This window comes from Nuphar pumila, chromosome 5 (assembly GCF_984573655.1).
Source record: "Nuphar pumila chromosome 5, dmNupPumi1.hap1.1, whole genome shotgun sequence".
Taxonomy (NCBI): Eukaryota; Viridiplantae; Streptophyta; class Magnoliopsida; order Nymphaeales; family Nymphaeaceae; genus Nuphar; species Nuphar pumila.
This window is the reverse complement of record NC_143253.1, coordinates 28,201,094-28,217,500: the sequence shown is the minus strand read 5'-3', so window position 1 is coordinate 28,217,500 and position 16,407 is coordinate 28,201,094. Positions and strand designations below refer to the sequence as shown.

Sequence of the window (16,407 nt, the reverse complement as noted above, 5' to 3'; positions counted from 1 at the left end):
CTAAGAGAATGATTGATTCCTCCAGCAATCAATATATGTGAGCAGTTTCCGAGCCACTCCCTCTCAACACTTTTGTCATTATATTCTTCCTCTGTTGATACAAAATGTTGGCTTAGGTTGACCAATACAAACGGCCCCCATGTAGCAACGCTGATTGGAAGGAGACCATACTCCTGTTCTCAATAGGCAGAGTACGCAATGAGTTTACACAACTGGTGTATTCACACAAACTTGGACAAGAAAATCACAAATAGTTTATGACACTACATACATGCAAATTGAAATTCTTTATTCCTGAAATTCGGGTAGCCTTAAGTAGTGCTCCATCTAATCCATAAGTCCATCCCTGAAAATTTAAAATAATTTCATAATCAGAATCTAAGGTGCACTTTGTACTTCGTCATTGGCTACATGATGTAAATTTTCCGAAGAATATGTTCAAGAAAAAAATCAAGCAACAACAAGCTTCTGCCAAGATTGAACATCTAGAAAGTTAAAAACTCCCATGTCAATCCCACCATAAGAATATTGGTTAAATTGCGTTCAACCCAAACACTTGTGGTTATTAACACTTTCAGTCACTTGATAGCTAAGTGACTCCAGTGAATGGAAGCCAAAGATTAATCAATTTTGAAGATTTTTCTTTAAAAAAAGAAAGAAAACATTAACAAAACAAAAGCACAACTCTTACCAATGGTGCTTCAGAAAGAACAAAGCTTCAGTTTGGCCAAGACCAACGCAAGTTATCTGAGGGGTGAACTGCATATTTCCAATTATGCACCTTAACGGGCAGTTGATCAAGTCAACCAAGTCTTGCAGATTATGACCCATGTCTTTGACCAAACAAGGTTCGAGCAGGCTCATTCAGTCATTCATGTAAGGAAATGGGAGCCTCCAATAAAGTCCACCAAATCACCAAAGTGGACAAACAAAAAGAGCCACAACAAGATCCACCAAATCACCAAAGTGAACACACAAATAGCCCCAAATAAGCTCACTCACAAAACCCACAAAGGGAGCACACAAATTATAAAAATAATATTTTATTAATGTCAAACCCATGCAAGAAGCATAGAAGTATGAGGGGTTTCACCTCTATTTACACACATCATGGGAGCTTTTATAGAGACGTTGGGGTTGGTCCAACGGCTCTAAATAGAGCTGTTGAACCTGCTCCAACGTCTCTTTTGACTAGTCAACCTTGTGTTGACTAGTTCAAATGAAACTAAAAAATAAGAAAAGAAAGAAGAAAAAACTAACCTAGTTGCAAGAGACTAACTTAGTTATAATATATATATATATATATATAGAGAGAGAGAGAGAGAGAGAATACATTTATGTACACATGTATATATGTACATCATACATATACATATGTATATACAATATATGTATATATACAATTTAACATTCCACATCAAACTTATGGTTGGATAACCGAAAGTTTGTCTAAGAGAAAGTAAAATCTAAGAGTAGCGAGAGGTTTGGTGAAGAAATCCATCAATTGGTATTCTGAGGTTTGGTGAAGAAATCCATCAATTGGTATCCTGAGGTAACATAGAGAAGATCGATAGTGTCTTGTAGATACTCCTCTTGTACATAGTGACAATCCATCTCAATATGTTTGGTACACTCGTGAAAGGTCCGGTTGTTGGCAATGTAGATGGAACTTTTGTTGTCACAACACATTCATGATGCTCTTGTGATTTGAACTCCCATATCATCCAATAATCTTCTGAGTCAGATCACCTCCATAGTGGTTGTAGTCATGACTTGGCATTCTTCTTCAGTCGAAGAGAGAGAAACTTTCTACTGCTTCTTATATCATCGTGAGAACAACAATTCACCTAAAAAAACACAAAAAACCATAGTTGAGTATCGTTATTGGGATCACCTCTCCAGTCAGCATCAATATACAACAACAACAACAACTACGCCTTCATCCCAAAACAATTGGGGTCGGTGATATGAACCAAAAAAAAATCATTTTGGGTCTTCCACATGAACCCTTCTCCTCCAATCATTTCTATCCAATGCCATGTCCTCAGTGAGGTTCAAAGCATTCATATCCTTTCCTATCATCTCCATCCAAGTCTTCCTAGGCCTACCCCGACCTCTTTTAACTAATATATTTTCCCATTTCTCCATCCTTCTAACTGGAGCATCATTAGGCCTTCGCCGAATATGTCCAAACCACCGTAAACGATTCTCTCTCATCTTATTTTCAATGGGTGCAACACCTACCTTCTTACGTATCTCTCCATTCTGAATCTTATCTTTTATTGTATTTCCACACATCCATCTAAGCATACGCATCCAGTCAGCATCAATATAAGCAGTTAAATCTAAGGATGAAGAAACAGATAAGAAAAGTCTTTGGTAAATAGAAGTCTTAATATATCTAATGATACGCAAAACTACTTTCATATGAACAAAAGTGGAAGCATGCTGAAAATGGCTGGTTGTGTGAACTGCATACACTATATCAGGTTTTGTAATTGAAAGATAAGAAAGTGTCCCGATAAGTTGTCTGTACGGCATTAGATTTTTAAGTGGTTCTCCATCATCAATTTTTATCTTAGTATTGACAACCTCGAGAGTGTCAGCCCCATCTGAGATTCTAAACCTGACAACAATATCTATAGCAAATTTAGATTGAGTTAATAGATAACCTCTAGAAGAATAAACTACTTCAATTCCAAGAAAATGTTTTAAAAAACCCAAAACAGTCATTTCAAAATACTTCTTTGAAAAGTTTTTTAATGTATTCAAGTCCCTCTTTGTCCTCTTCGTTAATGATCATGTCATCCATATAAAGAAGAAGAAGAATTATATCTGCATAAAAAATCTTAACAAACAAAACTGTGTTAGTCAGACAAGATTGAAATATAATATCAACCATAACTTGACTAAATTTGTCATATCAAGCCTTCAGTGCTTGTTTAAGACCATAATGAACTTTATCCAGACAAAGAGTTTTTTCTCTAAGAATAGTTATACCAGGTGGTGCTTTCATATAAACTTTTTCAGCCAAATTGTCATTAAGAAATGCATTCTTAACGTCCATATGATATATGAGTCATCTTCTCACAGAGGCTAAGGCTACTAAGGTCCTAACTAAGATCATCCTAGCAATTGGGGCAAAAGTTTCTTCATAATCTATGTTATATTCTTAGAAATATCTCTTGGCAACTAATCTGGCTTTGTATTTTTCAAGAGTTTCATCACTCTTGGTTTTTACCTCATACACCCATTTACAACCTATAGGTTTCTTTCCTGGGAGAATGTTTTGAATATAGCAAGTCTTTTCCGTTTAGTTATAACCTGTATATACATTCAATATTGCTTATTCACTAAAAACCATATTTTGGGCTGAATAGATTTGATGAGAAACTTTGATTTCTCTTCACCAAGCTTTTGTGCAATACGAGACATCAATTTTCAATCACTCTAAATTGCATCTAGCATGAAAAATGCCTAACCTAATGTATGTTTTCTACTAGGCACAATATATAAAACATGTCTATGAGTTCGGATTAAGCAAACACTAGAAACTGTGTCCCTTTGAGGTTGTTTAGGATAGTTTAGGAGCTACTCTCTCTCCACACACACACACACACACACGCACACACACACACACACATATATATATATATATATATATATATATATATATTGCTCACAAAAAGAAAAAAATGTTTGACTATAAGAGTTCATGGTTAAGTATAAGAATACCCTTCAATATAATAATATGTACAAGAGAAGAAAGGTAGCACAAATACTAGTAATACACATTACATTTTTCAACACTCTCTCAAACTTGAGATGATGTGAACACAATAATTCTAAGTTTAAAAATAAATGCCTGAAAGGCTTTTAATGGACAAACACTTGCTGAATCAATCTACAATTTAACGAGTTGTCCCAATGCATGACAAAGAGATACCTCCTCTAGGTATGTTGAGCGAGTAAAGTAAATCTATCTCAATGTGCTTGGTCCTTTCATGAATCTTAGGATTTTTAACAATATGAATGGAACTCTAATTGTCACAATGCAATGGGGTTCCTCCATCTACTTTGAGACCCATGTCCTCTAGTAGCCACCTTAGTCATATAATCTTCGCAGTAGCTCAGGTCATGGCCTTATACTCTATCTCAATTGTAGATAATACAATTCTCTACCTAAAAACATACACAACCCTGTGGTGGAATGTCTATCCCATGTATCATGAAATGACACAGAACCTGAGACACATAAAACCAAAATAACAACATAGATGAAATCCAAATACATTACAAAAATGCATTTGGCTAGATACAATAAGCCATGCAAATACAAGAGAAGAAACAAGATATAAAAATTAAATATTTTATTGATGTGAAATAAACAAAAAATATACAAGAAAAACCTTAGTACAACACTCATGCACATACACTCAATATACCTCCATCCTCTCACACTTTCACTTATATATACAAGAGGGAGAGGGACTAGCCTAACGACTAGTTTTGATCAACCTAATTTGACAAACAACAAAGAAAATAATAAAAACAAAACAAAAAATAAAAATACAAAAATCAGTCATTTAAATAATGACTGAAAAATACATACAACAAGTGAGAAATGCCTATTCTACTCCTAAGGACAAAAACCAATAGGTATATCAAAAGTATACCATAAATACAGAAGAAAGAATACAAATGAATAAGAATACAAAAATAAATACCAATAAGTATACCTAACTATGCTTAGGTATATACAACAAATACAAAAAGATACTATATATATTTTAACACCCCCCTTCAAACTTACGGTAGAACACTAAAAGTTTGCAAAAAACAATACAAAGATAGGTCTTCAAATGCCTCCATAAATAATCTTCAAGATGAGATCTTCGAGTTCCAAGGCTTATTCAAACTTCTATCATCATTAGAATTCCAAGCACTCTAATCTTGAAATCTCCACATAGCTTTAGCTCAATCTATGACATCCTTTAGTTCTAGAATGAGGAAGCAACACAGAGTAACAACATGAGTGCTATGACACAGGTTACAATTGAGATTATTTGGATAAGATGGCTGCTAGAAGAATTAAGTGTTCCTATTTCTGGTCGGACCTCCTTGTACCGTGACAACATGAGGACTATTCATATTACAAAAAATCCAATGTTTTACAAAAGGACTAAGCATATTAAGATAGATTGTTGCTTTACTAGGAGAACTTATAAAGATTGACTCATTTTTCTTGAGCATGTGAGCTCTAAAGATCAAATTGCAGATGTGTTTGCTAAGAGTTGCGCTTTTGCACTTTAATTTCATTCATTTCCAAATTTGAGATGATTCCTCTTGCACCATCTCAAGTGAGGGGGAGTGTTGAGATTAATGTAATATATGTATTATTATTTTTACTTATGCATATATACATTTTATTCTTTATAAGAGTATTCTTGTACTTTTCCAAAGTTTGGTGTAAAGAACAATTTGTCTTCTAGTGAGATAGGTGTAGAGTCAGTAGTTTTTGTCTTATAGTGAGGTAGAGGGGTCAACTCCTCTAAATTGTTGTAACTCTCTCATTTTTTGTTTGATGGAGTTTCGAGTTTCATCTCTCTTTTGTCCCTACTTGCCATGTATGCATCTTCTATAGTTAGTGCTCAACCTTAAGAAGTAGTTTTGTTCTATTATTAATATAAAAACATTAAACCATTATCTCATTTTGGCGGTGACAATGTATACAACAATCATTCCTGCATTCAAAGTAGATTTGACGTAAAAAGGGAGATCGCTCAAATTCACCGCTTTTTTGCTTAACATAACCAATATCATTTCACCATCCAGAAAGACTACAATGAAGCACCAAAGACTCACATGATAAGGGCAGACAAAGCAAGATTTTCTTCCACAGCCACTTGCAAGAAGTGAAGCATGGTGACGACATACATTGTGGAATGCATGAAGATGGCCATTTGCATCTCGGCAGATCACAAACTGTATGCTTCCCAATCTGTCGTTCTATCTAATTAGTTTCCCGAAGACCAAAATATTAGTTGAAATGCATAACAATGACACATCTATGTTGAAATGAATATGCAATCGCAGAAAGGTCTTCATTCCTAAGAAGGCAATACATCTTTACAAATTCATAAACCCCACACAGTTGCATCAAATCATCCTATTTAGAAAATTTGATGACATTTGAGCAGATTCAAATGAACTTATAAACCCACAAGCTTTGCCGGACAAACTTCTATAAGATTTCAGTCAAAAAGGTATAGTTTGTATATGCCTTAACCCCCACTGACCTCCCCAACACATACATCACACGCACACAAGCATTCATAGAACTGAAAGTACCTGCCAGTGAAAAAGTGGCGGGGATTTGCAACTTGTTCAACATAACCTGAAAAAGGCATACTGAAGACAATGAAATCCTTTGCCATAGCATAGAAGTAGTGATTGTGATGCATTTCTACCACAATAAAAATAGTTTATACAAACATGGGTTGAAACCTTTGGCTGGATATACAGCGATAGTGGATAAGGAAAAAACAGAAGTCATAACCAAGAGATAGAAGGTACGAGTTAGCTAAAAATTACTTTGGATTTTATATTTCTCTTGATTGTATAAACAAGAAACTCTTATTCCCTCACGATTTTTTAGCTTTTAGATATGTCATGTATTTGCAAAATTATCTAAGAACTCCTAAAAAATATCCCAAAAACTCGATCTCTTTAAATTCACGATATTGGGGGGAGTAGAAGACGAAGAAATCACTCAATTTCGGGAAATTGAAGAGAAAAAAAGAGAGCAAGAACTCACCGACAGCCTGCCATCCACTGTAGAAAACCCGATCGAATTCGAGGTCGAGAAATGAAGGATCGGTGTACCACGAGCTCGGTGGAGTGAACGCCTCCTCCAGGGGGACCTTCGGGTCGAAGCTGTCGATTTTCCGGCGAAGTCCCTCGGGAATTCCCGGCGACGTGATCGTAGAGGGAGGGCGGAGGAAAGAGGCGGAGATCCTCCTGCAAACGGGGCGTGAGAGGAGTCTCGGAGACAGATAATTAGGGTTTTCTGTCGTGGTGGCCCGTCGAGGAGCGAGGATTTTGAAGGGAGGAAAGTGCGGGAGAAGAAAGCCGATCGCCATTTCCTCTCTTTTTTTATTCCCGCGTGGAAGGGAGTCGATCGCCCGCCGTCTCCTCCTTTTATAGGCCACTTAATTGGAAAATCGCAAAATGCCTACCAGATTATTAGATATTTCCGAAAGACCTTCAAACTTTCGGTCTATTACATTTAACCTAACCTCTCTGATTTGCTTCTCTTTCCGACAATGACATTGATGACACTCACTTTTGGCACTTGAGACTGCAAAAATATGTCAAACATGGTCAATTAATTTTTTTTCTTAACGGTTTAACTTTTTATTTTCTAAACAATTAGGTACCTTAGTCAAACTGCTTGTCTAAGTTGTCGCCTGAAAAAAGCAATTGTCATGTAAGTTTTTTGCTTGAAAAAATTAGGCACCATTTAAGTCGTCTCCTGAAAAAATCATTCACCATGACTTCGATCAAACTAAAGGGCAAATCTGTCAAGAGAACAGTAAATCGGCAATGCTTGTTATATTTTCTAGTTTGCAGTTATGATATTATGAAAACAAAAATACTGTCATCCACATCATTGTCCGGTTTCCTTTACAAATACAATGATATATTGGCAACACAATCACAATCTAGAAGGAAACTAATATGTTGGTTTGTCTTTAAACATCTCTCACTATCAATGTCTCCTAGCTTTTCAAGCTGGACTGAGACACAATTGCATTCTCTGGGAGTCCAAACGCATCTATGATGGCTTGCTGAACGACCACCACGATCCCTTCCATTCAATACCTTTACCATGTTACTCACAATATCCCTTCTCAAACTCTTCGCGATGAGCTTGGAATTTTCCATGTCCCTTACCCACGAAATAGAGTTGGATGGGACGGAATGAACATTAAATTAAAATAAACAGAACCGTCGGGGGGAGGTATACCCCGACACTTACAACTCTCTCTCTCTCTCATAGGCTCCCATCACTAGAGTCTCCTCTCCAGCATCCTCTCTCCACCATGACTCTCTCTCTCTCTCTTTCTCTCTCTCTCTTAGTGAACCCTAATCTGATTTGAGGGTAAGGGTTTGTTAAATAATCAATTTTTTCTGTTTAGATTTTAGAATTTTTGTTTTTGAATGCCTATTTCTTTTAATTTATTATGTGAATGCATGCTAAATCGGATTTTTTTTAAGTGACGCATAGATTTTAAAGGTTTTGTATTTTAATTATTATTTTTGTAATTTATTGGATAAATGCATGTTAAATATAATTTTTTTCAATATGCTTTGATTTTAAGAGGTTTTGTATTGTAATCTCTATATTGCAATTTATTGAGTGAATACATGCTAAATTCAATTTTTTTTAGGTATGATTAAATTTTATGAGTTTTGATTTCTAATTCATATTTTTGCAATTTATTAGATGATGCATGCTAAATCTTTTTTTGCTTAGATTTTAAAGAGTTTTATATTTTAATCCTATTATTGTAATTTTGAGTGAATTCATGAAATAAGGCCATGGTCAATGTGGCACCTAATGGTAGGATCGAATCATAGTGGTGGTTTCTCTTTGTTGTCTGAAAAAAAAAAATTTTTGAATATGATTGATACTTAAATCCAATTACATATCTGGTAAGCTACTTAAGCTAGTCCATTTGGAATTTATAATTTTCTTATTAGATTTGAGTGGGTAATTTGTAGTTAGATTAGATTTTGTAGTACTTGTAATGTCCTAAAATCTTAACTTAAAAAGTTTTAATTTTTTTTTTAATACACAACAAAAACACAATTTGAAAGGATGTGAGTTTCAGACTTTGTGCATGTTACAGATGTGATAAGAACAAAATAAAACATTCATCAAACTATTCACAATTACAACATGTAAATTATGAAAATTCTAATTTTATTCAAAATGGTTTTTAACAAAAATGAACAACAGTTACTTAGGAATAAAATAACTACAAAAGCATCATAAGCATGTCCTCAGAACCACAAATCTCGTCTTGCATCTGCCATCCACAACTGAGTGTTTTATTCATCAACTGAAAGGTTGGGGGATCAGACTACATCCAGCCCGATAAATATACACCAAAGCACATAAAAATTACATAATATTAAACTAATCATTCAGATTCATGATAAAACATTACATCTATGAAGACAATAAGCTTGAAATATTTAAAAGCAATGCAACATATTGTGCAACTTATGAATGCTAAGTAGTAATATTCAATTGATGATCATAAACATGCTTTAATTGATTGAATTAACAAGACATAAATTTAATACATCATGCATAAATAAAACGATCTTGGTTTCACTTGTTATTATCCACATGGGGGACAACCGATGTAGACATCCGAGATCACTCTAGGGATATTTGATTCAAGCATTATATTTTGACTTGGGTGACTGATTGTAGCCGACCCAAAGTGGGCGGTTAGTGATCGAGAGATTAACCCCGCTAAGGCATAACGTAAAGTATAGGATGCATCCAAGACTAACTGCAGTATTGTAGAGTCTATCACCTAACACAAACTTTGTTAGTTATAGGTCTCCTACATAATGACTAGAGACCAAGTGAGACATGATTCAGTTATACTCTCACTTTAGTTGTAACAATGTGGTCACTCAGGATTGTACCCCTTACCCTCTCTAAGGTAAGTCATATTAAAGGCTTATGCTTGCTATACATAGGCATCTCAGGGCTCACTAGCCCAAGTACCTCTCAGGGTACTTTCTATTTTGTCATTCCAAGCATGAGCATGTTACCACCTTTTCAGGATGGTGACATGTCTCTAATTTCTTAGTTATTTATAACTCATTCATTATTCTAATGTGTTTAAATTGATCGAGTGTCTTGCTTGGGAAGATGATAATATTATTAATTATGTATGCATGTTTATTCAATTAAATTGGCATACCTTACATAATCAATTGGGTTATTAAAAACTCTTTGCTCCTCAAGAGTGGATATATATATATATATATATATATATATATACTATTGCACACCACAATTATTATCTTGTTTCTTTGAACGATAGGTTTCTATTTAGGCCACATCTTATGCATAAAATCACATCACTATACATCGTAATAAGCTTACTAGTATCTAAATTTTCTAGTTCATGTATGCACATTCCATACTTAACAATGACATGCATGCGTATATGTACGTAAGATTTACATTAACTTACTCATGCATGAAAAGTTTATACATAAACCCGTACTTAACAAACATACATATGAACTTTCAAGTAAAATTTTTATAGAATTATCCGTACATATGAAGATTTTACGTCAACTCATATGTATTGTCATGCATGCGAACTTTCAAGTAAAATTTTCATGAAACTATTCATGCATGCGAAGATTCTATGTAAACTCATATGTAACTATCATGCATGTGAACTTTCACGTAAAATTTTCATAGAACTATTCATGCATGTGAAAATTTTATATAAACTATATGTAACTAACATGCATGCAAACTTTTACGTAAATTTTTTATATAACCATTCATGCATGTGAATATTTTACATAAAACTCAGATGAATGCGAATTTTTGGATATAATTTTCATGGAACTATTCATGCATGCAGACAATATATTATGTATTTTGATGTATATATATTTTTACAGTACTTTCATGTATTTCTAACATTCGATATATATATATATATATATATATATATATATATATATATATATATATATTATGAATAATTTAATATTATATAAATTCTAAAAGAACCCTACCTTGTAGTTTGTGTAAATGTACATAAGGAAGCGGAAATTTTCCAAAAACATCAAAAGGAATTTTCCTCCAAAATATGGGTTTGTCCAGCAAGGTTAGTGGTGTTCATGAACGAGGTTTGCTTGTGCCTCGATTTTGGTGCTGAAGGTGTCAATGGCTTGAATGTCCACCAAACAACACGATGGTGGCTGCTGTCATTGAAAAGGAAGGAAGAAGGCTGCTCGGTTGGGTGCTGCCCGACTGAGCGGTTGCTTGGCTGGGCACTTTTGGCACTTAGAAAAACAACACTTGTTGCCACCTAAAAACAAAAAAAAATGAGGAAGGTAAGGGTGCAGGGCAGCCAGTAGTGATAATGGGTGGGGATTGGTGGTGACTGAAGAAAAACACAGGAGGTAGTGATGGTGTGGTTTCTGCAAATCAAAAGGAAGAGAAGAAGTGAGGGCGCATATGGTGGTATCGGGTTTGCAACAAAAAAAAATAGAGTTGGGGAAGATGGGTGGTGCCAAGTGCTTGCAGAAAGAGAGTAGAGAAGGGAAAGTAGGTTGAGGGTGGTGTTGTGAGCAGGACAAAAAAATAGAAGTGAATAGTAGTGTTTCTGCTGGTAGGGGGGACAGTTGGTGGGTGTCGATAGAACCAAAGGAGAAGGTGACGATGGTGGGTTCCCACCACCACCTGAACCAAGAGAGAGGATGAGAGGTGGTCGTCCACCTCTCACGATGTGTGAGAAATGAGTGAGAGAGAGGCAAGAGAATAAAAGAGAGCGAAGCAGGTTATATGTTCCCCCTTCACCCCGAAGATGCACTGTAGCAAATGTTCCATGTTTGGGGTCTGAATGAGCACCACGTATATAAGCATGTGGGGCTCGTATCCCCGTGCGTGTCAGCATCACTTAGTGTGGGAGTCTAGTGCGGTTGCAAAGACTTAAGTACTTTTTCCTGCCATTCCCGCCATAAAACGATGGTTTAAGAAGAGGACAAAAATGTCCTCCATCTAGAAAACTAAAACGACGATTTGAGATCCTTTATCTAGAAAAGTGAAACACCGGTTTCAGAAAAAGACAAAAATGACCTCTATGCAGAAAAGGGTGGATGATGTTAACTCTTTAAAGTCCAAACGTTTCATTTTCACCCTAAGCAGTAAATGTTTGCACCATCTGCTGTAATAGGAGCTCCCTTTGACGATGCATTGTTTGTCATCGTCTATTGTCGTCAGAGCACCCTTTGTCATCGTCTGTTATTGTTGGAGAACCCTTTGCCATCATCTGCTATTGTCGGAGCATCCTTTGTCATCTTCTGCATAGTGGGAGCGTTGTTGCCACCATCGACTGCATCTACCTTTTGGGTGTTTCTCCTCCACTATCGGATTACCAAAACTCATGGCATTTCAGTGAGTTTTGCTTAAGGTTTCGTTATATAAACAAATCGATTTATAAATCTGAATGCTAAATCTTATAACTGGTTGTACTATTCATGCTAAATAACATTTATTTTCATACAGAAACAAATCAATTTGTACTTCTCCACCTTCTGGGCATCGAAAAACAGTTAGCATGATTTGTTCTTATGAAGGCTAAACATTACAATGATATGTACTTATGAAGGCTAAATTTTTACAACGATTTGTACATTAGAATGCAATAATGATTTATACATTTAATGCAGTAGCGATTTGTATGTTCAATGCAGCAACAATTTATATGTTTAAAGTAGTAGTGATGTGTATTTATGATTTATGAATTTACCATGATTTGTACTTAAGTTTGCTAAATCGTATAACAATATTTACTTATGAAGCTCAAATGTTACAACAATATGTACTTATGAAGGTTGTGATTTCTATAACGCTTTATAAGTTTGAAGTAGCAACGATTTATATATTTAAAGCAGTAGCGATGTGTATTTATGAAGTTACCTCGATTTATACTTAAGTTTGCAAAATCTTACAATGATGTTTACTTATAAAGCCAAATATTGTTATGATTTGTAATGCTGGTGATTGTTTAACGAATTGGATAATTTGTAATATTATATACTTGGGGAGGCGGTTATAACATATAATGATGCAGTTAAATTTATGTGTTATGCAGGTTAACAATTATTAAAGCTCGTGAGACTAGAAAGCCCCCACCATTTGATGGGATGACTATTGGAGAAATTATCCACCAGTCCCATATATATGAGTGTTATGAAAGGTACGAAAATATAATGAAGATTGAGAATGATAAAGACAGAGACAAAGCATTGAAATTGTATAATGCAGAGCATTATCCATCATATATTGAGGTTGAAGAGCAAAGGAAGAAAAATGAGGAATAAGGATGAGGATGAACTAAAGATGAATAAGAAGGATGACGAAGAGAAAGAAAAGCAAATGAATGAGGAGGAGAATGAAAAGCAAAGGAAGAAAAGGCAAATGAAGAAGGAGGAGGAGGAGAGGGAAAGGCAAAGAAAGAATAAGGAGAAGGAGGAAGAGAAAGAAAGACAATTGAAGAAAAAGAAGGAGGAGGAAGAGAAGGAAAGGCAATTGAATAAAGAGAAGGAGGAAGCGAAGGAAAAGCAAATGATGAAGATGGAAGAAGAAAGGCAAATGAAGGAGAAAGAGAACGAGGAAGAGAATGAAAGAAAAAAAGGGGAGAAGGAGGACGAGAAAGAGAAGGAGGACGAGGAAGATAAGGAAAGAAAAAGGAAGAAGCAGGAAAAGGAAGAGAAAGAAAGGGAAAGGAAAAAGCAGGAGGAGAAAGAGAAGAAAAGGGAAAGGAAGAAGTAGAAAAATAGAGGAGGGAGGCGAAGGAGCGAAGGAAGGAAGAAGTAGAAAAGTAGAGGAGGGAGGCGGCAGAGAGAAGGAGCAACAAGAAAGGCAAAGGATTAGAGGAGGAGGAGAGAATGAATGGGGAATAAGAAAGGTAGAGGAGGGAGGAGGAGGAGCGAACGATGGAGCAACAAGAAAGGCAGATGATAGAGGGAGGGGATGAAGAGGAGAAAAGTGTGACCAAGGTACGTAAATCGCTCATGTTTGTCATAATTTACTGTTATAGGTATTATTATGTATAGTGATTCATGTGATAGTGATTATTATGTATAGTGATTACTATGATAGCGATTATTGTGAATGATTTACTGTGATAGGTATTATTATGTAAAGCAATTACTGTAATAGCGATTACTATATATGGTGATTACTATGTATAGTGATTACTATGTATAGCGATTACTGTGATAGCGAGTGTGCAACGATTATCATATATAGTGATTACTGTGTACAACAACATGTAGAAGTACAAATGAGACTAATTTTGATTTGATACAAATAATATAGTATTTTGTGTTATAGGAAGGTCAGAAGAGAAGTAGAGCATCAGGTGAAAAGCTCAGAGGGTGGTGTCAGTGGCTATAGTTGTATCGTGGTATGGACAACTAAGTGAATATCAGAAAGATTGATTGCGAAATATGCACTTCGGTGGCCTTCTTGACTAGTATTATTTTGAAACGTGTTGGAACACCATGACCCACCTGGTAAATAACTAAAATCATAAGACAAACACATTTCAGTTTGATTCTTTTGATATCACCATGACCTTAGAAGATGTGACGCAGATTAAGGTCTTAAGTGCCATGAAAGTGTTGTCTTATTACGGGATTCAAACTATAACGCAAGGGACAAGTACATAACTCTTCTAAGAATGTCGATGGAGGACTGGGGTCAATGTATTTCTGGTGGAAGCAATTCCACATTGATGAAAGTTTCTTCTTTTTGTAATAAATGAGAAGGCCAGTCTGCTACATGTGTATCTGAAAGAGATGACCAAGAGTTGCACGGTTTTCTTGTTTATTTTTTTGGACTTACTTTATTTTTAGATTTGTCTGGTTTGAGGTTAAGTTACCTATGGTTGCAGTTCTTGGAAGACTTAGATAAAGTCGACAACTATGCATGGAGTGTTGCTATGCTTGCATACTTGTACAGTCAACTTTACCGTGCGAGTAAGGGTATAAAAATCATCGCAGGGTTTTGGCCATTTGTTCAGGTAATTATTTATTACATACTTGGTAGTTGTAGACTAAGATCGTTAAAGGTTATAGTCTTACTAATATATTGATTTTGTAGGCCTCGGCGTGGGAGCATATTGTCTTCTTGCGTCCTCAGTGTGGCCCTACGATTTGTGGTTTTTCAAAGATCGGTCAGTGGGCTAGAGTAAATAACAAGGAGGATAATGCTAAATTCATTTTACATGGCCTGCAATTAAATGAAGTAAATGGTTTAAAATCGTTTACAATCGTTTTAGCATTTATCATTCATTAGTATAAATCGTTGAAATATTTAGCATTCTTAAGTAATGATCGTTGCAGGATTTATTATTCCTTAGTACAAATCATTATCGCATTAGCATTCAGTAGATCATTTTAATGTTTAACATACTTAAGTAATGAGCGTTGCAGGATTTTGTATTCCTTAGTACAAATTGTTATCGCTTTAGCATTTAACTTTCATTAGTGTAAATCGTTATAATCTTTAGCATTCTTAAGTAATGATCATTTCATGATTTTGTCTTTGTTAGTACAAAGCATTATCGTTTTAGCATTTAGCATTTGTTATTATAAATCGTTGTAATATGTAGCATTCATTAGTATAAATCATTTTAATACAAATCAATAATTAGTAATAGTCATAATATATTTAGCACTTATTATTATAAATTATTTTAATATTTAGCATTCATTAGCATGAATAATTATATCTATACCTAAACCATAATCTCTAATGTACAGGTTGTGTGGAGACCATACAGAGATAAGGAGGACGAGGACCAAGAGGTTGTTGCTGAGGCTGCGAGACTATTTGGCTGTTTAGCAAATCTGAAGCTGAGTTGCAGCATGGTAGTCGAGTTTTCCTATAAGATGGCTTAGGACAGTCTACTCCAAAGCAGCCTGTGGAAGTGAGAAAGAAGATGAATAGTGATGGGGCCGTGAACATGAATTGACACGAATGCTTTAGGAAACAATTGGATAGTTGGTATAAAGGAGGTGTTCGTGCCATAGCATATGATTATAAAGAACGATATTATGACCCCAACTATTTCAAAAAATATTGAGAACCCATGAGTTAAAGTCTGGAGATTGAGAAGAAGCAAGGTAAAAATATTGGGAACCCATGTATCCCTCCTATCCCCCATCATGTCGTCTCCCTCTGGCTACAACAATGATTCTCTCAATTGCAATACACGATGAGGAGCAAACACAACTCACAAAAAAAAAAGTAGTATGCGCCACAATATGGTACACCGGTAGAGATGATTACCCAGTGATTTTAATAAGATCGAGGGAACCAAGAGGCCACCGAGAAAAGAGAGTCCACCAAGAAAATGAAAGAGACGATTTGTATATCATAGTCCATCTGAGTTATCAAGTGCCACTGAATAAACACCATGTGATTTTTTTATCCCGATAATTATTTATTGTAATTCTATAATTCTTTGTTGTAACGTGGCATTCTATAAATGTATACTTTTTTTTAGTAAGTGTAACAAATAAGTGCCACTGAAAAAATCATTGTAATGTTCGGCCTTC

At 35.3% G+C, this 16,407-nt stretch overlaps 1 protein-coding gene across 2 annotated transcripts in view; it reads right to left on the bottom strand.

Moving 5' to 3' along the window:
* The window catches only part of LOC149837238 (choline monooxygenase, chloroplastic-like), a 19,316-nt gene extending 12,146 nt beyond the window's left edge, over nucleotides 1-7,170 (bottom strand). For both annotated transcript variants that reach the window (XM_090007283.1, XM_090007284.1), the window contains exons 1-5: nucleotides 6,818-7,170; nucleotides 6,352-6,397; nucleotides 5,866-6,001; nucleotides 272-346; nucleotides 1-173 (exon numbers count right to left, since the gene is read on the bottom strand). The exon at nucleotides 1-173 is cut by the window's left edge and continues 43 nt beyond it. In XM_090007283.1, the coding sequence (XP_089863409.1) occupies nucleotides 1-173; nucleotides 272-346; nucleotides 5,866-6,001; nucleotides 6,352-6,397; nucleotides 6,818-7,142 (755 nt within the window). In that variant the 5' untranslated portion in view covers nucleotides 7,143-7,170. The remainder of the gene's footprint in view (nucleotides 174-271; nucleotides 347-5,865; nucleotides 6,002-6,351; nucleotides 6,398-6,817) is intronic.
* Nucleotides 7,171-16,407: the final 9,237 nt, after the last annotated feature.